General features: G+C 50.6%; 1 protein-coding gene across 1 annotated transcript; it reads left to right on the forward strand.

The window, feature by feature from the left end:
- Window positions 1-4,905: 4,905 nt before the first annotated feature.
- Window positions 4,906-5,932, forward strand: LOC308239517 (melanoma-associated antigen B1-like; the record flags this gene model as incomplete). The annotated part of the gene is given in 2 exon segments (XM_080652300.1): window positions 4,906-5,259; window positions 5,261-5,932. Coding segments are annotated over 2 exon segments (1,026 nt in total).
- Between the last annotated feature and the right edge of the window lie 18,145 nt (window positions 5,933-24,077).

Below are 24,077 nucleotides of genomic sequence, written 5' to 3' on the forward strand. Positions count from 1 at the left end.
AACTTATTACCACAGCCCCAGCTCCCACCCCCATCTCTACATCACTCTTCAAAGTATTTTCCAAATGAGCTGGTGAATACAGTCTTATTTCTTACAGAATATACTGGTAATTGAAGTTAGACAACCCAAATATTGTCAGTAGGATTTTAAAAGGGTGTGTTATTTGAGACTAGCCACTGAACTCATACACCAATGAGTTCATACCTGTAAGGTCAATACCCAATGCCTTCCTGGTAAGTCAGACATGAAGAAAGACCATGAAAATCATTGTGTAACAAACATCTACTGAAGCTGAATTCCTCAGAACCCAGAGTTCTTCCAAGACAGTAATAATGGTTTCTTAACAGGCATGCTATCTTTGAAAAGCAAAGATTAAAATAATTCACCATCCTTCTGCTGCCTCTTACCTCAGTACTTGCTCCAGAGGAAAATGCTGCCTTCTCCTTATTTCTAATGACACCTGTATAAGTGTCCTGCACATTCAGTCATGCTGAGGGTTTCTGGGACTCAAGGTTTTGACCATGCTTCAATAGAACATTCTCATCCTATTGACACGCTACAGTTTATTTCAAAGGTAAGTGCAGAAAGGAGCTATTGAGAGAAAAAGGTGAGTCCTCCCTATTGAGATTTCTACAGTATTCTTTTGAAAATTAAACGTGATCTAGCATTTGAAAGTATCTCCCATGTAGCAGGATTGGAAAACTGTAGGCAAAGTGGCCTCCTTAGAAACTCCACCAAGGAATGAAGAGGGTCTTTTAAATAAATTCTATTAGTTGCTTTTGCTTGAGCACCTACTATAATAGTTTATGGGAGAGAGAATGTGCTAATTCATATGGTGTCTTGCTCTCCTTCCTGGGTTGATGGGGAGAATACACATTCCCAATCCACTTGTATTTATGGAAGGGTCAAATGACTACTGTTGACAATGAAATATGAACAGAAACAATGTTTGTCACCCTTAGGACAAGAAGTTTGAAAGCCAGTATGCCACCTCCATGTTTTCTGTTTCATTGAGCAGCAAACACAGAGATTCCTTGTTGGGAAGTAGAGCCACCTGATAGGAGCAGACTAGATGCCATATCAGTTTTTACGTGCATGAGAAATAAACTTTTATTGTTTTAAGTCATTGCAGGTTTGCAGATCTTGTCTGTTGCACTAGCTAGGAGTTACTATATGTGATTAATGCACAGCTACAATTTTGTGGCTAGATGTATTTAAATACATTAATTAAAAAGTTATACTACATATATTCTTGATACAAATTTTCTAGTAATACAGATACATTTCAATTTCCCCCTTTCCTCCAAATTCAGTCCCCTCTTCAGAGGTAACCACCATTAACTATATAATGTGTGTCATTTAAATTTGATCTGAGGCTTTTTCATACATAGATGTGCTATAAAGATGTACTGAATTTTTAACAAACATGATTAAAACTGGGCATATTATTCTGCCTCTTGACCATTCTTCCAGTGTGACCTGGAACAATGAATTTTTACTACTTAATTGAAGGAACGTGAGGCAGCACTACAGAGCACACATGCCAGGACCATTGGTGAAATAACAGGACAGCACCAACATTTGGGGCTGTGGAGGTAGTATGAGACCAGAGATTGTCCTAATAAATACCTGAAACTTCTTTTCTTGCAGAGGATTGGGTGTTTTAAATAGTCATCTAAAAAAATATAGAACATGAATGAAAAGATAGTTGCAGTTTTAACTGGTATATTTTCCATGACATGTTCTAATTAGTTATTGACTATCTGTGACCAGGATTCTGATTTTGATACGGAGGGAGAAGGCCTCGCACCTGCGCAGGACCCACGCAAGGCCACATGGGTCTCTGGGACTCTGCCCCTTCCGGTGCCCCCCCCCCCACTCCCGCTGACCGGAAGTGCCGGGCCCAGCTGCCATCGAAGCTCGCTCCAGGACGAGGCCCGACTAACGGCTGCTGCCCAGGCCGAGCAGAGGGAGCAGAGCCAGTCCAGTCAGTGTCAAGGTGCGAGGGGTGCTGAGTGCGGACAGGGGACGCTTCCCCAGCAACTCCAGTCCTTTTTCCCTGGAAAGAGGGGGCCGCCAAGGGCTGAACCACTGCCCCTGCTCTCGGCCCCGGAGACCCCAGCATGGCCTCCAGGCCCAAAGGCTCTGGCTTCCCGCGGGCGGGGTCTCAGCAAATGAAGGCCAGTTGTTGGACTGGGCTTGGCTCGGGTTGACAGAGACATCTCAGACCATGGACAGGGAAAAGAAGGATCCTTTGGGGGAGTGAGAGCACACCAGACGGAGGCCTCCCATAGCCCTGGTTCTGTCATGGGCCTAGGAGGTTCCATTCAGGTCTAAAAACCCAGCTCCTGAGTCCCTGTGACTCCGGGAGAGACTGGAAAGTGTGGTCCTTGGTGGGAGAGGCTGGCAGAGGGAGGATGTCCAGGTTCTGAATAGACTTAGGGAGAGTGAATGAGGTGGGGGCCTTGGTGGGAGGGGCTGGCACAGGGAGGATGTCCAGGTTCTGAGTAGACTTAGGGAGAGTGAATGAGGTGGGGGCCTTGGTGGGAGGGGCTGGAAGAGGGAGGATGTCCAGGTTCTGCATAGACTTAGGGAGAGTAAGGGGGGTGGGGGTCTTGGTGGGAGGGGCTGACAGAAGGAGGATGTCCAGGTTCTGCATAGACTTAGGGAGAGTGAGCAGGGTGGGGCTCTTGGTGGGAGGGGCTGGCAGAGGGAGGATGTCCAGGTCCTGGGAAGACTCAGGGAGAGTGAATGAGGTGGGGGCCTTGGTGGGAGGGGCTGGCACAGGGAGGATGTCCAGGTTCTGAGTAGACTTAGGGAGAGTGAATGAGGTGGGGGCCTTGGTGGGAGGGGCTGGCAGAGGGAGGATGTCCAGGTTCTGCGTAGACTTAGGGAGAGTGAATGAGGTGGGGAACTTGGTGAGAGGGGCTGACAGAGGGAGGATGTCCAGGTTCTGCATAGACTTAGGGAGAGTGAGGGAGGTGGGGAACTTGGTGGGAGGGGCTGACAGAAGGAGGATGTCCAGGTTCTGCATAGACTTAGGGAGAGTGAGCAGGGTGGGGGTCTTGGTGGGAGGGGCTGGCAGAGGGAGGATGTACAGGTCCTGGGAAGACTCAGGGAGAGTGAGGGATGTGGGGGTCCTGGTTGGAGGGGCTGAAAGAGGGAGTATGTCCAGGTCCTGGGAAGACTCAGGGAGAGTGAGGGAGGTGGGGGCCTTGGTGGGAGGGGCTGGCAGAGGGAGGATGTCCAGGTCCTGGGAAGACTCAGGGAGAGTGAGGGAGGTGGGAGTCTTGGTGGGAGGGGCTGGCAGAGGGAGGATGTCCATGTCCAGGGAAGACTCAGGGAGAGTGAGGGAGGTGGGGGCATTGGTGGGAGGGGCTGGCAGAGGGAGGATGTCCAGGTCCTGGGAAGATTCATGGAGAGTGAGGGAGGTGGGGTCCTTGGTGGGAGAGGCTGGCAGAGGGAGGATGGCCAGGTCCTGGGAAGACCTAGGTAGAGTAAGGGAGGTGGGGGCATTGGTGAAGGGGCTGACAGAGGGAGGCTGTCCAGGTCCTGGGAAGTTTCAGAGATAGTGAGGGAGGTGGGGGCATTGGTGGGAGGGGCTGGCAGAGGGAGGATGTCCAGGTCCTGGGAAGATTCATGGAGAGTGAGGGAGGTGGGGTCCTTGGTGGGAGAGGCTGGCAGAGGGAGGATGGCCAGGTCCTGGGAAGACCTAGGTAGAGTAAGGGAGGTGGGGGCATTGGTGAAGGGGCTGACAGAGGGAGGCTGTCCAGGTCCTGGGAAGTTTCAGAGATAGTGAGGGAGGTGGGGGCCTTGGTGGGAGGGGCTGGCAGAGGGAGGATGTCCAGGTCCTGGGAAGGTTCATGATGAGTGTGAGGACCAGTGACCCCCTAACATGGAGGACACCCCAGACTCCCAAAATACTGCCATTCAAATAGGCCCAGGGTTTGTCAGAAGAAGTGCCCCTAATTCCTGCTCAGGGGTCAGGCGGGTGAATGCTTTCTCCTGATAAGTGTGATCACGACACAGCAGAGGGAGTCATGCTAGATACACGTCTAGGGGGCAAACAGGATTGATGTGAGATCCTGGGGTACCTCTCATAAGGGGGCCTCCATTTGATGCGTGCACCCTGCATTTGGCAGAAGACAGGCAAATGCACCAAACTGTGTCAAACTCAGTTCCTCCTCTGGCTCTCGGGTACCTACTGACCACAGTGTAAGATCAACCACAAGCACAGACACAGAGGACCCTAGCTCTGGCATTGCCAAGCAGGAAAACCACATGTGCACTGAGAAATGACCCACCCTGAACAGGTGATAAAGAGAAAGCTAATGGCAGAAATTGGGGCTCTGAGGCACTACTTGGAGAACAGGTGAGGGGTCTAATAGAAGACTGAGGAACCAAAAATGCATCACAGAGAAGTCTCATAGCAATGTTAGTTCTGGGTGCTCCCTACCAGAAGCAGCATCTCAACACAAACTTGTGGCGTGGAGGTTTGAGTGTCACATTCAGAGCAAGGGCAGATAGTGGTGCCCAGGTCTTGCCAACAATTAACTTGATGATCCTGAATGTGAACTGAGAGCATTTCCCAACCCAGGGTTTCTTATACCCCCCCCCCACCAGACCCCGTAGTCACCTAGGGAACACCCAGGTAGAATTTTGTGGCTCTGAGTAAGGCACACTCTAACTTCCTCTGCAGGGTCTTAGGGCAGAGACTGGGCAGAACAGGCGCCCTCTGGGTCGCTGGATCACTGCCCTCAGACCTTGCAGACATGGACTGGGATAAAGCCCAGGTGCAACGTTCCTGCTGAGGGTGCACATGCCATCTCACTCTCCCTCCTGCAGGTGCCAGCATCACCTCCTCTCCTGCCCCAAGGTTGCCCGCTGTCCCTAACCAGTGTCCTCATGCCTCGGGGAAAGAAGAGCAAGCTCCGACGAGAGAAACGCCAACAGGCCCTGAGTGAGACTCAGAGTCTCAAGGGTGCTCAGGCCACAGCAGGGGAGGTTGAAGAGCACCCCTCTTCTCCTCCCAATGTTGATTCTCCCCAGAGCTCCCCTGCACCTGGCCTATCTGAGGAGTCAGAGGGAGCGGCAGCCACTAGCTCTTCTGAGGCAGGTGTCTCTTGCCCAATATCTGATGCCATTGCCCAGAGCCAAGGTGAGGAAAGTGCAAGTGCCTTCCATGCAGCAATTTCAGCTCTGCAGGCTCGCAAAGATCCTCTAAGCAGGGAGGTGAGCAAGGTGGTGCAGTTCCTACTAGGAGAAGCTGAAAAGGAAGGAGCCCATCACTCAGAACGCACTGCTGATGTTTGTCAACAGGAAGTACAAGGAGCACTTCTCTGAGATCCTCAGGAGAGCCTCTGAGCTCATGGAGCTGGTCTTTGGCCTTGAGTTCAAGGAAGTCAACCCCAACAACCACACCTATGCCTTTTTCAGCAAGCTGGGCCTCCCGATTGAGGGAGACCTGAGCAGTGATGAGGTCTTGCCCAAGACCCCTATTGTGATGGTGATCCTGGGCGTGATCTTCATGAATGGCAACATTGCCACTGAAGAGGAGATCTGGAATTTCCTGAATGTGTTCGGGGTCCACCCTGGGAAGAAGCATGTCATCTTCGGGGAGCCCAGGCAATTCATCACCGAGGATCTGGTTCAGCAAATGTACCTCGAGTGCCGCCAGGTTCCCGACAGTAATCCTCCCAGCTACGTGTTCCTGTGGGGCCAAAGAGCACACACTGATATCAGCAAGATGAAAGTGCTGGAGGTGCTGGCCAGGATCTTCAACAAGGCACCCACTGCCTTCCCAATCCTGTATGATGAGGCCTTGAGAGATGAGGAAGATAAAGCATGGTTGAGAGCCGCAGCCATGGTTGGCTCTTTTACCAAGCACAGGGCTCCTTCCCAGGCGAAGTCCAGCAGCTGCTCCCACACCTAGGGAGATCTGAGGCAGCCTTTTCACTTTGAGTTTCAGGAGAACAGTCACCCTTCTGAATAGCAGAGTAGTGGGCTCAGGAGAGAACAAAACGTTTATGCGGTTGAGTTTCTTTTTCTTCTGCAGATGACTAATTTTTAGGGTTGTATGTATTTTCAAAAGTTGTTTCTTCTAAGTAAAGGTTTATTTTCTTCAGAATCTAAGTTTCTTAATGTCATGGATGTCACATTTATTAAAGCTGAGGTTTGATATTAAGAGTTTTGTTTATTACAAGCTGATTGAAATGCCTTCAATATGTTCTTTTTCCTACAGTGCAAGGGATAGGAATAAGATTTTTCTGGGGCTTATGAAAATATTTGGGACAACAAAATGGAGAAACAAAAGTAAAGGCTGATTAATTCTTATTGTACTTAATTCTCCTTGTTCTTTTCTTATAAAATTAAATAGCATATACCTGGATTCGCTTATCTCCTTCAAAGTTTTTGAGAAAATAAATCCTAATAAATTTGAATTCTTGCTCATGTCTTTTCTTTTACCCTCCAGCATTAATCAACCATCTGCTCTTTGGAAATGTCTCAAATTAGTAGTGATGGTAAGAAAAATAAGCCTAATAGCCACTGTCCATAAAATTTAGAGAGTCTATCAGCAGCATTGTTCATAAAAGGCAAATGGTGTCATCTAATGTAAGAAATAATTAAATGACAAGTAACAGAAGAGGTGTGGAAGAGAGCAATTTATTGTCCATCGTGTGAGCAAGGCAGTGTTTGGCCTTGAAAATATCCAGTCCCTGAGGGTGTGGGGGGCAGGTAATTTTCAGTTGGGCTGCATGATGGGCTGGATGAAGATGAGGAATTGTGAAGTAGGGGCCAAACACTCAGGTAATGGGTCTTAAGAGTTGAGAGACTAAGTCTGGAATGGAAAACAGATCTTAAACTTTACCTTTGGATCTGGGAAAAGCTGAGAGAAATCCTCACCTCAAGCCAGACTGGAAGGGGTCTAATCCACTTGCTCCAGGGCAGGAGAACATAGTGCTCAAACTAGGTGTTTTGAGCTCAGGATGTCTAGAGTGTTTCTGAAAAATAAGTGTGATACTCCTTGAAGTGAGATGCCAAGGAGCCACTAGAAAATCTCGCTTTTCATGGGCTGGGAGAGCCATATGTCACTCCATGAAAATGGCACTTCATGTAGAAAATTTGAGTTTCACTTGGCAAAAAGGAAGGGTGTGCTCTATGGTGGCGATTAAATTAATAAAATTAGGGGTCGTTTGGATGACAAGTGGGTGGTCCTTGGGACTAATGAACTTTGAGTTGCATCTTGCTAGAGAAGATAACCCCACATCCTTATTAAACAACAAATGCTCTATAGGGAAAATTCTACTTAGTTCTACTTGGTAGCAACATTTTGCCTGATGTGGTTTTCTACCTTGTATACAGTTCCATGTTCTGTAACAGAGCATGGAAATTAAATTCTGTGATGAAAGATGGTTATCATCTGGGTCAAAATCATCTTAATGATAACTGCCATGCATGAAAAGCACCAAATTTGCCTAATACTTTGCCATATGGTTTATATTCATGACAAATGAAACTCCACAGTCCTGCATGAAAGACTACCAGACTCATTTTGCAGATAAAGAACTTGGAATAGTCTCACATTGAAGGCTAAAACTGACATAGTAGGACTTAAGCATGGCACTGAATTCCTCTAGAACACATCCTCTGGCACTCCTTCAAGTCTGTGGTACACCACATGCCACTTAATTCATTTGCCTGCTCTGGATTTCAAAACGTACTTCTGTCAAAAAGCAGGACTTCATACTCAATGTATTGATTTGAAAACCACAGCCCCAGGAACAAGCAATAAAATGACCTAAATATATGTGAGATATGAATAAAGAAAGAAAAAGATGGTACTCAGGGATAACATCAAAATCTACAAGGAAAATATCAGTAAACCACTAGAGCACAGAGATCACAAAGTCATTTGGCTCAGCCCCTCTGTAGAGAGTAAAACTCTTAGAAGTGAAGTTAGCTAAGAGGCTAAGTATGGCTACTGAAAGGGAGGAAGAGGTCAGTGTGTTTTCTCTGACAGCACATCACTTGTCCTCTGCTCCCTGGCTTGGCTGCAGCATCTCCATCCCAAAACACTCCTGGCACAAAACCATCCTATTCTAGGTTTACAATGGTGACACTAGAAAATAATTCTCAAGGATATGGCATTTCTAAAAAAGGCTTTTCACAGGACAGACAGGAGTCAAGAGGAGGATTCTGATGAATGATGACAAGGGAGCCACAGAGATAATGGCTTATGTCTCCTCTCAGACCCAAAAGGCCATGGAATGGCTGTCAGATTGAGAATCCATTCATTAATTTTCAGGGTTCTCAGGGACATGAGAGCTTTGGTGTGCACGGGTGATGTTAAGGTGAAAGAAAGAGGAGTTCCAGGGACCTGCCAGGAGTCAAGGGAAGGATCCCGAGTGAGGACTAAGGGCACACCCTTACCCTGAACAGAGAGGCCCCACAGAGCCTGAATCCTGATGTCACCCCTGGATAGCCACTAGCAGGAGAGCCTCATGTGCATTCCGTGACCTTTCCTTCTATGGCTCCTCAGGAGGTGAGGGCATAGGCCTGCAGCTGTGAGACCTGTGTGAGCACAGGAAGGGGATCAAGGCCTTGCCAGGAAATAAGGGCAGAACCATGAATTACATCTCTGGGGAACATAGACACTAAGACCATGAGGTGGCACAGAGATTCCCCAAGCCATTATCCCTAACATTCCTTAGGCAGGGCCCTTAGACTCACTCTGTAAAGAGGGTGTCAGAGATGTGAGGGCCTTGTTCTGAGGGGAGCGTCCTCAGGTAATGAAAGGAAGGTTTCCTAGCATCTTTCAGTAGTCAAGGTGAACAACCCATTCTTTTCAGAACTGTGAGGGCTCCAGAAGACCCTGCCATTGCTGCTGCCATGAGATACCTTGACATTGTTGGCATGATATGATGATGTAATCACACCCTCCTATCCTATCTAATGAAAGAGTAATATGTAAATTGACCATCACTCCAACACACAAGATGGCTGCTCCCATGTGGACATAAGATGGCTGCCCCCATGTGGACACAAGATGGCCAGCAGGGGATAGCAGTTGGGTGGGACCAGGCCTGCAAGGGAGGGCAGTTGGGGGTGATCAAGCCTGCAGGGGAGGGCAGTTGGGGGGCACCAGTTTGGCAGAGGAGGGAAGTTGGGGGAGACCGGGCCTGCAAAGAAGTGCAGTTGGGGGAGACCCAGGCCTGCAGGGGAGAGCAGTTGGGGGGGACCAGGCCTGCAGGGGAGGGCAGTTAGGGGTGACCAGGCCTCCAGGGGAGGGAAGTTAGGGGTGACCAGGCCTGCAGGGGTGGGCAGTTAGGGGCAAACAGACTGGCAGAGGAGCAGTTAGGCATCAATCAGGCTGGCAGGGGAGTGGTTAGGGGGTGATCAGGCTGGCTGGCAGAAGCAATTAGGGGCAATCAGGAATGCAAGCAGGCGAGCAGTTGGGAGCCAGCAGTTGTGGATTGTGAGAGGGATGTCCGACTGCCCGTTTAGGCCTGATCCTGGTAGGATCAGGCTTAAACGGGCAGTCGGACATCCCTCAAGGGGGTGCAGGCTGGGCTGAGGGACACACCCATATGCACGAATTTCATGCACCGGGCCTCTAGTGGTGTCATAATGAGGGTGAGGGACTTGGTGTTAAAGGTATGGCCTGAGACCAGTGGTGGGAGGATTTCTAGGTTTTCCAGAAGCCAAGGTGAACACTACAAGGTCCTAAGTAACCACACACCCTCAATATTGAGTACACCATAAAGTAATTTCCTACTCAGCCTCAATAATCCAAGAACAGGTATGTCCAGATCAGGAGATCCTCATATTCCTATAGGGCCCTTGAAGTGGTCCTGGACTTAAAATTAGGGGCAGGCCCAAGGGTCATGGGGGAATCTTAGAACATGAGTTTGGTGGGTCAAAGCATGGTCAGAGGGTATATCCACCCTTAAATAGAAGGGATGACTATGCATCTGACCCCATCCCGGCTTTGGCTTTAGGGAATTAAAGACCCAGGACAGGGCTAGTATGCTTCAACTCCCCCAACACTTATTTTACGTGGTCTAGTGGAGGTGAAATCTTTAGTTTGAATTTGTAGCCACTATTCAACTGAAGGAGTGGGGACACAAGGCCAGATATGAAGCCAAATGTGTATGCTTAGTGAGGATTGCGGGCCCCAAAGAAACCAGGACAGAAAACCCACCACTGAACAGTCAATAGTGGGAATACCTGCACTGGGTTGATGAGCTGAGGGCCTCCTTCACTTTATTCTTTTTGGTCCCATGGCTTGCCACCAGTTGAATGGTGCTCTTGAATGTGAAATAACAGACTCCTCAAACTCAAACACTGCCAGCCCCTATGGTAACCTCCGTATGCCTGAGGCAGGACTGGCAGGATACAGCCTGAAGTTTTCCCAAGGCACAGGAGCCCTGTGGGTTTTCAGAGTGGAGCCATGTGAGTGTACCCTGGGTGGAAACACTATGTCAATTGGGAATGTAGAAAACTTATCACCAACGATCTAGTGAAGGTGGAGTACATGGAATACTGACAGGTTCCCCACAGCTATCCTCCATGCTATGAGTTCCTCTGGGGCCCAAAACTTACACAGAAACAACCAAGTTGAAAATCCTGGAATTTTGACCCAAGCTCAATGATATGATTCCAAGTGCCTTCACATGACAATATGAAGAATCTTTGAGGGAGGAGGTAGAAAGAGCACAAGCCCGATGGGCAGCCGGGGCTGACACTGATACCACTAGCAGGAAATGTTCCATGGCCTGGTCCAGGGGTGTCTCCACAACTAGTAAAATCTAAGGATTCATTTTTGTCGTGAAAAAAAATATCTGACATCATAATAGAATATTACCTGGACATGGGAAAGAGTCCCACAGTAAGATAGTTGAAAAAATAGAATATAAAAAAATATAATTTCATCCACCTTGATTCTCCTTTGTCTTTACCATCATTTCTGTTGTAAACTTGTTTCATACCTCTATATGCTTAGCTTACTCAAGGTTGTAGGATATAATAAATCTTAATATAAAAGATCTCTTATACCCTTTCTCTTCTATTCCACAAACTTAAATGAACATATGTTTTTAGGAAAGCCATGCATCAGTACTGAGGATGGTAAGATAAAGACCCAGCCTCCCTTCATAGAACTTTGCTAGCTAGGAGCTTCAATCAAAGAGGATGTTGAGATACTCTCGATGCCTCATAGGAAACTTAAAAGGGTAAGTTATCCTGGAGGTGTTCCAGGTGAAAGAATTGTGAACTGTCTGAATCAAGGCAGTTTAGATTTGGAGACACTGCAAGTCATCCTCTGAGACATCCTTGTCAGTTTGGCTAGGAGATGGTGAGCAGAAGACAGAAACTCACATGAGATGTCTGAGTTGAGAGAGAAAATATTTGCATAGAAAACTGCACTTTGGTGGAAGGTCCAAAATGAAGGCCTGATAATATGTGCTGCCTTGACATGCCTTGAAACCAGAAGGGTCTCAGATTGCTTAACTGCAAGTTCGCCTCTATACTCTTTACTTGCTGAAGTTCCCATATTGATCTTTTTGAAGGAGATAAGGCCCAGACATTTTTATTCTTAAGCAATGAGTTTCTCTTTCCTACCATCCTGTAGACTTTGCAAACCATGTGATTATATACTGTAGGGGAATCAGGGGTCACCGCAACCTCTTGATACCCCACAGCCTGCCTCCCACAGAACTTGCTCATTCACTGTTCCTTAGTGTATACCCCCTCACCACCACCACCGTGCCATTTTAGGGCATGTGGTGTCCCTCTCCCCTAATGTGTGAGCATGGGTTATTGATAGATTCCTGTCTAGATCATCTATTCATGGTCCAGTGTTGTGGTTCTGGATACCACATCACCATAGTGCAGAAATCCCATCCTCTTCTCATGGTGTAAATAAGGGACCATTGAACATGCTTTTTGGAATTAATTTAGTAGGGCAGATAATCCATAAAATCAATATGCATCCTAGGTAAAGTATTGGTTATCTCAGGCTGCCCTAAGTACACTGAGTGGCCAGATTATTATGACCACCTGACATTTGTAGGCAAATTAGCCGTATACTGCATTGTATGGGATATGAAAGTCGAAGGCCTGTTCAAACACCTTTGTTGTCTGCAGTTACCAAGATAAAACATCTCCAACTTGCACAGGAACACATGGATTGGACAGTCGAGCATTGGAAAAAAGTCATGTGGTCCGATGAATCACATTTCCAGTTGCATCATGCAGATGGCAGAGTGAGAATTTCACGGAAACAGCATGAAAGCATTCACCCCACATGCTTGAGTACAACCGTTCAAGTTGGTGGGGGCAGTGTTATGGTTTGGGGCATGTTTTCCTGGCATGATTTGGGCCCTTTAATTTGTGTGGAACAACGTGTGAATAGCACAACATACCTAAGTATCCTTGCTGATCAAGTTCATCCTATCATGTTGATGGTGTATCCCAATGGAGATGGTGTCTTCCAATAAGACAATGCGCCATGCCACAGTGCTCGTATTGTGCAGGAGTGATTTCAAGAACATGAGTGAGGCTTTACCTTGCTTAGGTGGCCCCCACAATCACCAGATCTCAATCCAATTGAGCATTTGTGGGACGAAGTTAAAAGAGCCATCAGGCAGCTGATTCCACCACCATCAAATCTCACAGAACTGGACAGTGCTATTCATCAAGCATGGTGTCAGATTCCTCGCATCACCTTTCAACATCTCGTGGAGTCAATGTCAAGAAGAATCACCACAGTATTGAAGGCAAAAGGTGGCCCAACGAAGTACTGATGGGGTGGTCATAGTAATCTGGCCACTCAGTGTATATGCCACAGAGTGGATGGCTTAACCAACAGAAATTTATTTTCTCACAGTTCTGGAGGCTGGAATTCCAGTGTCAAAGTACAAGCAGTTTTGGTTTGCTCTGAGCCTTCTCTGCATAGCTTGCACATGGCTTCCCTATTCTCCTGGCCGTCCCTTGTGTGGGCACATGCCTGCTGTCTCCTTGGATGACCTAAACTCTTATAAATTTGGATTATGGCCTATCCTAACGGCCTCATTCTATCTTAACCATCACGTTAAAGACATAATATCTCTGGCCACGTGAGGAAACATCGAGAAGTCCTTATTTGACCATGACACCTGATCCCAAACTTCCAGCCTTTAGAACTGTGAGAAATCAATGTCTGTTGTTTATATGCCACCCAGTCTCTGAAATTTTGTCATAGCAGCCCAAATGATCAAGACAATTGAAAATGAAATCCTAGGCTCTCCAGGAACCCCAGCTGGATGACTCACACTGAAGATCCTGGGATTGGCCAGTACCTGTAATCATGTCAACCAACCTTTCTTTGTTTCTCCATCCTATTGGTTCTGTTTCTCTGAAGAACCCCAACTCTACGGCTGCTGTACAGATTACCTCAGACTTAGGGGCTTCAAATGACATAAATGTACATTCTTATAATCTGCCAACCAGAGTCCTACATGACTCTCAGGGGACTGAAATGGAAATGTAATCAGGGTGGGTACCCCCCAGAGGCTGAGAGGAGCATCAACTCCTGGCCTCTGGCAGTTTCTGGCGGTGGCTGGCGACCTTGGCTTGTGGCTGCATTCCTTCCATCTCTGCTTCTGTCTTCACAATTCTTTCTCCTCTGTCTACACTCAACTGCCTCTCTCTGAGAGGGACATGGTGATGGCATTTATGGTCCACCCAAATGATCCAGGGTCACCCTCATCTCACGGTCCTCATCCTCCTTGGAGGTTGCCATAAGTGGGAACACTCCAAGACACTGGGGATCAGGACCTGGTGTCAGCACCCCAGCCTTTCACTCTGCCAGCGATGGTGGACTTCTCTGGCCCTGGCACACTGGGACCTGCACACAAGAGGTGATTCATTGCTTGCTGAGGAATGTGTGAACAAGGGGACACTGGAGGTCTCTTCTGAGCAGGTCTCCACACAGGCATCTGGGCAGGCTGCTCCCAGCAAGAGCTTAGCTGAGCAGGCCATCCCAGCAGTGCAAGGAGACTTTGCTGTCTCAGTCTCTAGGCCTATAGTCCTAGGCCATTCAGGTTTCTCTCCAGACCCTCAAACAAAGGGCTTGCCTACTTTCATCACAGGAAGAAAGTGAATGGTTTGAATTCAGATGCCTCTAGCCCCAGGAGAGTTAGGCCTGGGTGGAAACAGGCTTCCATAGGCGCCTAGGGAATGCTACCAGGGCTTCCCTTGTGTTTAGCTCCTTGGCCAAGCTGCTGTGGAACCTCATCGCTTTTCTCAGGTATGGAGCACTTTTCTTGTTTTGCAGTCCTTTTCAAAAGTACCAGTGCTGCTGGCTCTCATCCCTATTCTAGTCCATGAACTGAATCATTTATGAGTCTCAGACCCTGGGAGGGCTCTCTTCTGGGGTCTGTGCCCATAGTCGTACCTGCTCGCTGGCTTGGTCCCCACCCCAGTCCCGACAATGGACTCTAAAAAAATACTTTTATTGATTTTTTTAACAGAGAGGAAGAAAGAGAGAGGAGGGGAGTTAGACACATCTGTGACAGAGAACCATTGTTTGGTTGCCTACTGCACATCCCCCATTGGATTGGGTCTTCAACTCAGGCATGTGTCCTGAGTGGTAATCAAACCCATGACTTCCTGGTTCATGGGTCAATGCTCAGCCATTAGACACACCAGCCAGGGAACTGTTGTCTTATTGCCACTGTGCTGGATTTGGGGTTGTCCCACCTCCTTCTCTAATGGTTTTCCGTTTCTAATTGTCATAAAATTCTGGTAGGCTGGGCACTCATGGGGGGCTGGTCCTGAGGCTGTGGAATGCATAAGCTGTGAGAATCCTGGGACCATCAGGAGGTAGAGAGCCCAGCCACTGCCCCAGGCTTTCCCAGGCTTATGGAGACTCAGAGGAGCCTGAGCCAGAGCCCTGGGGTTTGGAGGGCTGGGCTGGGGAGCTGGATCTTCTCTCTGACACGTGCTATCACCAGCCACCATGGACTGGACTGCATGGAAGGACCTTCCTAGGCTGAGTCAGGAGCCCCAAGCTCCCTGTTCTCCCACCCCAGGAACCAGAGAAAAAAGAGACCCCTCTTTGGCCTTCCCCTATGGTCCTCTGTGCACCACTCCAGCCCTGACCCCATTGACAGCACTGGGAGGACCCTGGTCACACTGACTGGGTGGCAGCTGGAGGGTTCTTGGGAAGATGGGAAGCCACAGGAAAACTGAGCTTTGTTTGTGCAGCTGACATGAGGCTTGCAGACATGGGCTTGAGTCCAGGCCCTGCCCAGAGACCAGACTGCAGCTAATTAGCTCCCAACCACCCACATCCTCCCCTCCTACCACACACAGGGTCACATGTTTCCTGCTGATGCACCCCCATACCACCCTGCACCCCAGATCCACCAAAATCCCTCAAAATTCTCTGCAGACAGCTTTCAGCAACCCAGCCCATGTCCCCATGATCCCCAATCCTTGTTGCCCACACTCTCTGAGCAACAAGGATTGGGGATCATGGGGACAATTGCACCCTTTCCTTCCTGTGGGCACCTGTCACCCTGGTGGCCATAATTACCCACATGGTAAGGGGTGAGCAAATGAACAGTGAGTGTTGAGCAAATCCACCACCTCCACACATTTGTGTCCCAACTTCACATGCCTCCCACTTCCCAGCCCCTATGATCCCTGTGGTCTTGGTTTCCATGGACCGTCGGTGGAAGCTCTGCCCCCACAGACTCTATGCTCCACACTTATATGGAGCAGAAACCATGTAGACGGGGCTACAAAAAGTCTCAGAGAGACATTTCTGGTTCCTGCAGATCCAGGATGTGGTGTGGACAGCCCACTGTGGCCCTCAGTATCCCCATCTGTGCAGTACGCGGATGATCCCGAGGAGCCTGGGGATGCGTGCCAACAGCTGCACATCCACCTCCCCTTCTCCTACTGAGGTAGACCTGGCCCCTCTACTCCAATTCAGGTGCCTGTTTGTGCCCCCTCCCACCTTCACCTCCAAAACCCTTCCTGAATCATTCTTCCCACCCCATAGGTTCGTTGCCACTTAGGTTGTCACATCCCCATGAGTGCCCAGTCAACACTATGACTCTACATCCTGGACTCTGTCTCTCCCACAACCCTTCCCAGGATTCATTTCAACCCACAACAGGGCAAACCTGTATCCATCAACTATCTCCTCCAGCCTCTGAAAACCTGCACCCTAAATATCTACTCCCATGTCCAATGCCCCACCCAAATAGAGGTCACCCTGTACCTGGTTCTGAGGCCTCCATTCCTCAAAGTTGTCTACACATTTCAACTGTGTTAAGTGGCTGAACCCGCATCCTCACTCTCCTCTTCCTCACCCTCCTGTTCCTCACTCTCCTCTTCATCACCGTCCTTCTCCTAATGGTTAGGACGTAACCAATACTCTATTTCTGTACCCAGGGATTTGCATGAAGTTCTTAGAAAACAAAGCCAACTTCCCCTCAATATTTGGCCTCCCACAGCTCCTGTTCCTGCTCAGCTCCTTTTTCAAGGAATTAGAAGAACTATGTCTGCATTTGTAACATGAGCCCTTGAGGGCTTCTTCTGCAGCTGGCTACTTGCTCTGCTTCCCTTGGGTTGCCCCGGTGTACCATACTCTGGCCTGATCCTGCATCTGCTCTGTGTCCTGGGAGGTACATCTGAATGAGCTCTGTTGAGGTGGATGTTCTGGCTCCCACTGGCTACTAGGTGGCTGGATCTTGGGAAGTATCAGTAGGAAATGAAGGGCAGGAGGAGAGTGAACTGGGTATTGGTTTTCTGGCTTCCTCCCCGCCAGGGTGTTGGGTTCTGGCTTTACCCTGTACAAAGCACCCCACTGCTTTTGGAATGTTCTCCACCCAGGTCCACTTTGTGGCTCTAGATTCCAGTAACTCTTCCCCTTGATTCCTCAGACCAGGGGAGGGGATTGGTGGATGGAAGGTGTAAGATGCACAACTCTTCTGTTCCTTCCCAAGAAGACACTGCAGTCCCTTCCCTCCCCCAACACTCTAAGCCTCCTTTACTAGGCTCCCATTACATCACATGACTTGCATGGCCAGTAGTCTCCTGCTGGGACATGAGGGGCAAGTTCCTGCATCCTGAAGTCCAGGAACCCTTTTCACAGTCACCGTGATAACCAGAACAGTGAGCCAAGGATATTTCCCAGGACCGTGCCTCGGGATGCTGAGGATTGAGCAACGTTGAGTATAAGATTTAGGCAAAAGCATGAAAAATTTATTATGAGCAGATTCAGACTCCCCACACAGGGAGAGGGACCAATTATGGGTTGCCCATTGAAGCCCTGTTCATTAGGGGTATATATTTGTAACATGCAGGCTCTCTATCTGCCTCAGTTGACACCTGGTTGATTCTCTCAATTGTTCTTGCCCAGGAAAGGACCTCAACTTATGTATCTGCTCACCTATTGCTGAGGTCCTCCCTATGTTCACATGCGTCCTGCTCTGAGACTAAAAATGTTCTGTTATTCCTGCATGCTTGCTTTTGGTGGTTAGACTCACTCAATCTGTCGTGTCTGCCCCTGCCTAAGTTCCACCTTCCTTTGTTTTCCACTGGACCCCTGCCCTGACTTCCTGGGTGTCAAACTACCTCCTCTCATCAGCGCAGTCAGCACTACTGTCCTCACCTCTCTTCTCTGGGCACCTAAACACCACAGTCGGGTTTCCCTTCTCCCTTCATGCCACAGACACCAGGATGCCAATTCAGGTGGCATAGCTCACACAGAGCACTTGTCCTGTCATTCTTTTTTTTAATCCTCACCCAAGAATATGTTTCTATTTTTTTTTTTAAGGGACAAATGGAGAGGAAGAGAAACATTGATCGCTTGCTTCCATTATGTGTCCTGACGAGAGATCTAATCCACAACTTTTCAGCGCACAGGAAAACACTACAACCCCCTGATCCACCTGGACAAGGTGCACTGTTGTTCCTTTTAAGCGAATTTTGCCACCATGACTAAGAAAGGGTCTGGTTCCCTCCCTCCTCTACCCTGTAATGCTCCACCGGGGGCTGCTCTCAGGGGACATAGCACCGTGCACCCATGTGGTCCCAGGAAAGCCCACACCCCATAGAGTGGTGAAGGCTACCTGGGTTCCAGGGAGGAGCCCCTAGCTTTCCATGGCTTAGGTCTCACCGCTCCTCACCCATTCGGAACTCCATTTCTCAAAGAAACCACACTGGTGTTGCTGGTCCTCTTGTGGGTGGCAGGACTGGAGATGTGATTCTGGAAGCTACTCCAGAGAGAAGATGGCTGTTCAGGACCCAGCATCCCTTCCCTGCAGCCTCTCCCCACCCTCCTGGCAGGAATCAAAGGTGTCTCTTCTATGATCTCAATGCAGGAATATAGAGTCCACAAAGGGGTGTGCTATGCACTCTCTGCAGGGAGTGTCTGACAAATAATGGTAAATTGCCTTGAAGTGAAGATGAACAGAAGCCAGGGTGTTGAGTTTCTGTGCCTTGAAATGGTAGAGTTATATCCCACTATATTAGAAGAGCATTTTAACTAGAATACCTTGAGTGGACTTTGCAAGTTCTAAGAGAGGGCTACATTTTGGTGGGAAAGGAAGCAAAAGCTAGTGGAAGTGGTTTGGATGGAAGGCCAGATGGAAAGGATTGAATGCTTTGGTCCTTGATTGAATTCTAGGAACTATAAGTTGAAGCAAGATGTGGGGGCAGGGGGAAACACCACCAAACCAATGTTGAATAATAAATGCTCTATTGGAGAAAAGCTATTTAAATTTACATTGCAAAGTGAAGTGTTGGCTGATTTGGTATTGTTGTATCTGAAAGCATTACATTTTATTTGACATATCCTGGATTAAAAACTCCATAATGACACTGTGTAGGTAAAAATAGTAAGTGCCATTCATTAAAAACCCAGTGTTGCCCGAGCAGGTTTGGCTCAGTGGATAGAGAGTCGCCCTAAGGACTGAAGGGTCCTGGCTTTGATTCCAGGCAAGGGCACATGCCTGTGTTGTGGGCTTAATCCGCACAGCGGATCAGTGGTTCTGTCTCATCATTGATGCTCCTATCTCTCTCTCCCTCTCCTTTTCTACCTGAAATCAATAAAAATATTTTTAAAAACTACAATAACAAAAAAACACATTGTTTGATAGTCATGTTGACAGATGCTTCACATACAACACCTATTCCCACAGTCTTAAAAGATATGGTTTATCACACTCAGTTTTCAGTGTGTGAATGTAGCAAATGCTGATACTCACAAGCAGGTAAGTGACAGAAGTAGACAAGACCCCTGGTCTGAATTCACCCAGGGCACACACTGTCCTACCTCTGCCACTCTGACGCAGATGTTGTATGTCTGCATTCACTTTTATTCTCAGTTATCCAAAATACATCTCAGACAATTAATTAAAAATTTTGTGCTGCATGTGGTGGACTGGAATGCATAGTAAGAGCACTAAGCATAAGAGACCAATGGGAAAGGTGAATAATGAAAGGCAGGAGATAATATCCAGTGATAATATGATCATGTGAGATGGGACCTTACCAAATTACCTGGCTCAACCTGTCTCTTATGGTAAGTTAATCTTTAGGAACAGGAGTTCATAAATGGCCAAGTCTGGGTCCTAAATAGAAGCAAGACAAGATCCTGGGTTGTATGTGTGTGTTTTTGTTTTTGTCTGGAACCTGCCATCTGCCCTGGATCCTCTGCCTGGTCCCTGAGCCTCCCCATCTCACATCACTCCTGGACACAGACCTGTTTTTTGTGAGACCTTGCAGTAGGCAGGTTAGTCAAGAGTTTTCAGGGATGTGGCATTCCTGGGGAAGCCTTTTCTTAAAGAGACAGCAGCCCAGATGAGGACCCAGATGAATGACGCAATCACCGAGCCAGTCCTGCAGACCCTTCCCTCATCTGCTCTTAGATCTCCCTGGGGGCTGACTAGGACAGGGACTCCCCTGGGAGGTGAGGGCCTTGCCTAAGGGCTGGGGCCCAGGGAAGTGTCCCAGGTCCTGAGAGGAGTGCAGGTGACAATCCCTGTGAGAGGGAGGGTGCTTCCACGCTACAACACAGGGGGCGCCAGAGATCCCACCAACTGTTGCTGTGGAGAGGCCCTGTCTCTTTAACTGAGGGGCACCGCGCCAGCTCCCTCCTGGGGCGCCTTGGAAGGGAGACTTTACCTGAGGGGACAGCACCCTGAGGGCAGAAGGAGAGAAGGCACAGGCTGTAGCTCAGGTCAAGGAGGAAGGAAAGAGGAGTGAGCAAACCCCCTCTGTGCGGGGCCCCGCCCCTCCCCGGTTGTCCCGCCCCTCCCCCACCCTCCAGCCCTGCCCCTGCTCTCAGGCCTGGGGGACCCTGGGCACAGCGCTGGGCTGAGGGCGATCCCCTGGAAGGGTCTCGGGAAGGTGTGGGCCCTGGGATGCGGGGGCGGCCCAGTTCCGCAGGGGAGAGTGAGTGACACCCCCACCTGAGCCAAGGTGAGGGAACGTGGGAGAAATCCGCCCCGGGCCTGCTCATGGCTCCCTGAGGACCCAAACATGGCGGGCCGGTGGGGTGGGCCTTCCTGCCCCCATCGGTGGATCGGACACTGAGGGCCTTGGTCTGAGGGGAGGGGACCCGGTTCTGAAGGAAGTCAGGGTGGGAAGTGGGAGGGTCCCCCGCGGCCCGCCCACCCCCTCAGCCAGGAGGCCTGGACATTGCCGCTGCCCTCCACCCTGGGAGGCCCGGGCAGGGAGGCTGTCAGGCCGCCTCTGGGAGCAAGTCACAGGGTGTGAGGCCTTGGCGAGAGGGAGGGCCCTCAAGTGAGGAAGCATCCCAGGTGGGGCAGGGGTCAGGCCTCTGTGAGGACCCAGGGAGTCCCCATCCCGCTGCTGGACTAGGATGCCAGGAGGTTTCCGGAAAAGATGGCTGACACTCCTTTTCTCCTTGGGTGTCCTGCAAGCTAGTTGGGGGGTCAGGGGATGGGCTGCTGGGTAGAGGGATTGGGAGCTTTCATTTATGAGGGACGGTTTACCCTCACCATAGGAGGATATCCAAGATCTCAGCCTCCCCATCTCACATCACTCCTGGACACAGACCTGTTTTTTGTGAGACCTTGCAGTAGGCAGGTTAGTCAAGAGTTTTCAGGGATGTGGCATTCCTGGGGAAGCCTTTTCTTAAAGAGACAGCAGCCCAGATGAGGACCCAGATGAATGACGCAATCACCGAGCCAGTCCTGCAGACCCTTCCCTCATCTGCTCTTAGATCTCCCTGGGGGCTGACTAGGACAGGGACTCCCCTGGGAGGTGAGGGCCTTGCCTAAGGGCTGGGGCCCAGGGAAGTGTCCCAGGTCCTGAGAGGAGTGCAGGTGACAATCCCTGTGAGAGGGAGGGTGCTTCCACGCTACAACACAGGGGGCGCCAGAGATCCCACCAACTGTTGCTGTGGAGAGGCCCTGTCTCTTTAACTGAGGGGCACCGCGCCAGCTCCCTCCTGGGGCGCCTTGGAAGGGAGACTTTACCTGAGGGGACAGCACCCTGAGGGCAGAAGGAGAGAAGGCACAGGCTGTAGCTCAGGTCAAGGAGGAAGGAAAGAGGAGTGAGCAAACCCCCTCTGTGCGGGGCCCCGCCCCTCCCCGGTTGTCCCGCCCCTCCCCCACCCTCCAGCCCTGCCCCTGCTCTCAGGCCTGGGGGACCCTGGGCACAGCGCTCAGGCTGAGGGCGATCCCCTGGAAGGGTCTGGGGAAGGTGTGGGCCCTGGGATGCGGGGGCGGCCCAGTTCCGCAGGGGAGAGTGAGTGACACCCCCACCGGAGCCAAGGTGAGGGAACGTGGGAGAAATCCGCCCCGGGCCTGCTCATGGCTCCCTGAGGACCCAAACATGGCGGGCCTGTGAGGTGGGCCTTCCTGCCCCCCTCGGTGGATCGGACACTGAGGGCCTTGGTCTGAGGGGAGGGGACCCGGTTCTGAAGGAAGTCAGGGTGAGAAGTCTGAGGGTCCCCCGGGGCCGGCCCACCCCCTCAGTGAGTAGGCCGGGACCTTGCCGCTGCCCTCCACCCTGGGAAGCCCGGGCAGTGAGGCTGTCAGGCCGCCTCTGGGAGCAAGTCATAGGGTGTGAGGCCTTGGTGTGAGAGGAGGGGACCCCGTTCTGAAGGAAGTCAGGGTGAGAAGTCTGAGGGTCCCCCGGGGACGGCCCACCCCCTCAGTGAGTAGGCCGGGACCTTGCCGCTGTCCTCCACCCTGGGAGGCCCGGGCAGGGAGGCTGTCAGGCCACCTCTTTAGCAAGACAGAGAGGGGTGATGGCCTTGGTGTGAGAGGAGGGGACCCCGTTCTGAAGGAAGTCAGGGTGAGAAGTCTGAGGGTCCCCCGGGGACGGCCCACCCCCTCAGTGAGTAGGCCGGGACCTTGCCGCTGCCCTCCATCTTGGGAGGCCCGGGCAGCGAGGCTGTCAGGCAGTCTCTGGGAGCAAGTCACAGGGTGTGAGGCCTTGGTGTGAGAGGAGGGGACCCCGTTCTGAAGGAAGTCAGGGTGAGAAGTCGGAGGGTCCCCCGGGGACGGCCCATCCCCTCAGCGAGGAGGCCAAGACCTTGCCGCTGCCCTCCACCCTGGGAGGCCCGGGCAGGGAGGCTGTCAGGCCGCCTCTGGGAGCAAGTCACAGGGTGTGAGGCCTTGGCGAGAGGGAGGGCCCTCAAGTGAGGAAGCATCCCAGGGGGCAGGGGGCAGGCCTCTGTGAGGACCCAGGGAGTCCCCATCCCGCTGCTGGACTAGGATGCCAGGAGGTTTCCGGAAAAGATGGCTGACACTCCTTTTCTCCTTGGGTGTCCTGCAAGCTGGGTTGGGGGGTGAGGGGATGGGGCTGCTGGGTACGTGGAGAGGGAGCTTTCATTTATGAGGGACGGTTTGCCCTCACCGTAGGAGGATATCCAGGACTTTCCAGAAGTTAAGGGGACATCTCCCTGGGCCAATATATCATACCCATGACCATAGTAAGAGAACCCCTATTCTCAGCCTTGAGAACCTGGGCAGGTTTGGTGACTCTCATCCTCATGGAAGCCCAGTCTCAGGAAATGCTGGAAGGAGAGAGGAGTCCCAGGTTACTACACCAAAAGTCAAATGAAAGATTGAGGGGCCCACCCATCATTCTATATAATAAGAGGCTAATATGCAAATTGTCCCCTCCACTGGGAGTTTCACAGGGAATTTTCCCAGAGGACAGGGCTGGCCTGAAAATGCCATGCCCCACCCCCAGCCACTCCTGCCCCTGATGTGCCAATCCCACACTGATCAGGGATAGAGGTAACCTGCCAATTGCCCTCAGCCCCTCCCCCTGACCCACTATGGCCCCTCCCCCTGGCTGGCCCCACCCCCAATTGCCACCCACTTTCTGATCCAGGCTGAGGTCTGCCACCCAACTGCCCTTGGCCTCTCTCCCCAGGGAGCCCTAACTGATCTTAGGGTGGGCCGACTGGACTCCCCTCGTGCAAGAATTTGTGCCCAGGGCCTGTAATGGTATAAGATAAGAATCCTGAGCCCCACCTTTGCATTCAGCTCAGGGTAGGCCTTCCTGCTTAGACTCACCCTCACTTATTTCCATCCAATGTAACAGAAAAGAGGCCTTCAGGGAAAGTGCAGCCACCAGTCAGCAGAAGAGCGGGATTCCAGCTACTACCCGGAGACCAGGTGAGAACCCTGCATGAGTACTCAAGGACCCAAGCAGCCCATGAAGGAGACCTTTTGGTCACAGAGATCTGCTAGGTTTGGTTTGAGGTGTCCATTTCAGAGGAGCAGAACAGAGGGGGCCCAGGACCTGCCAATATTTGACATGATGATTCTGGTAGTTAACTGAGAAGAATCTGACACCCTAGAACACAGGCTCCCCATTGGAAATCCCTCTGCTGTCACCCCAGTACCCCCTCGGAAGGGCTGCCAGGATGTAGTCTAAGGATCCCTGCAAGTGCCTCTCCAGGTTTCTCAAGGAACAAATGGATCAGAATGGAAGCACTGTGGGTTGCTAGAGCAGTGCCCTCCAGGAAACCCGGAGAGGCAGCCTTAGCTTAAGCCAAGGTAGAATCCATCTCACCACTGACTGAAGGCACTCAC

The sequence above is a fragment of the Plecotus auritus genome, assembly GCF_963455305.1.
Source record: "Plecotus auritus genome assembly, chromosome: X".
Taxonomy (NCBI): domain Eukaryota; kingdom Metazoa; phylum Chordata; class Mammalia; order Chiroptera; family Vespertilionidae; genus Plecotus; species Plecotus auritus.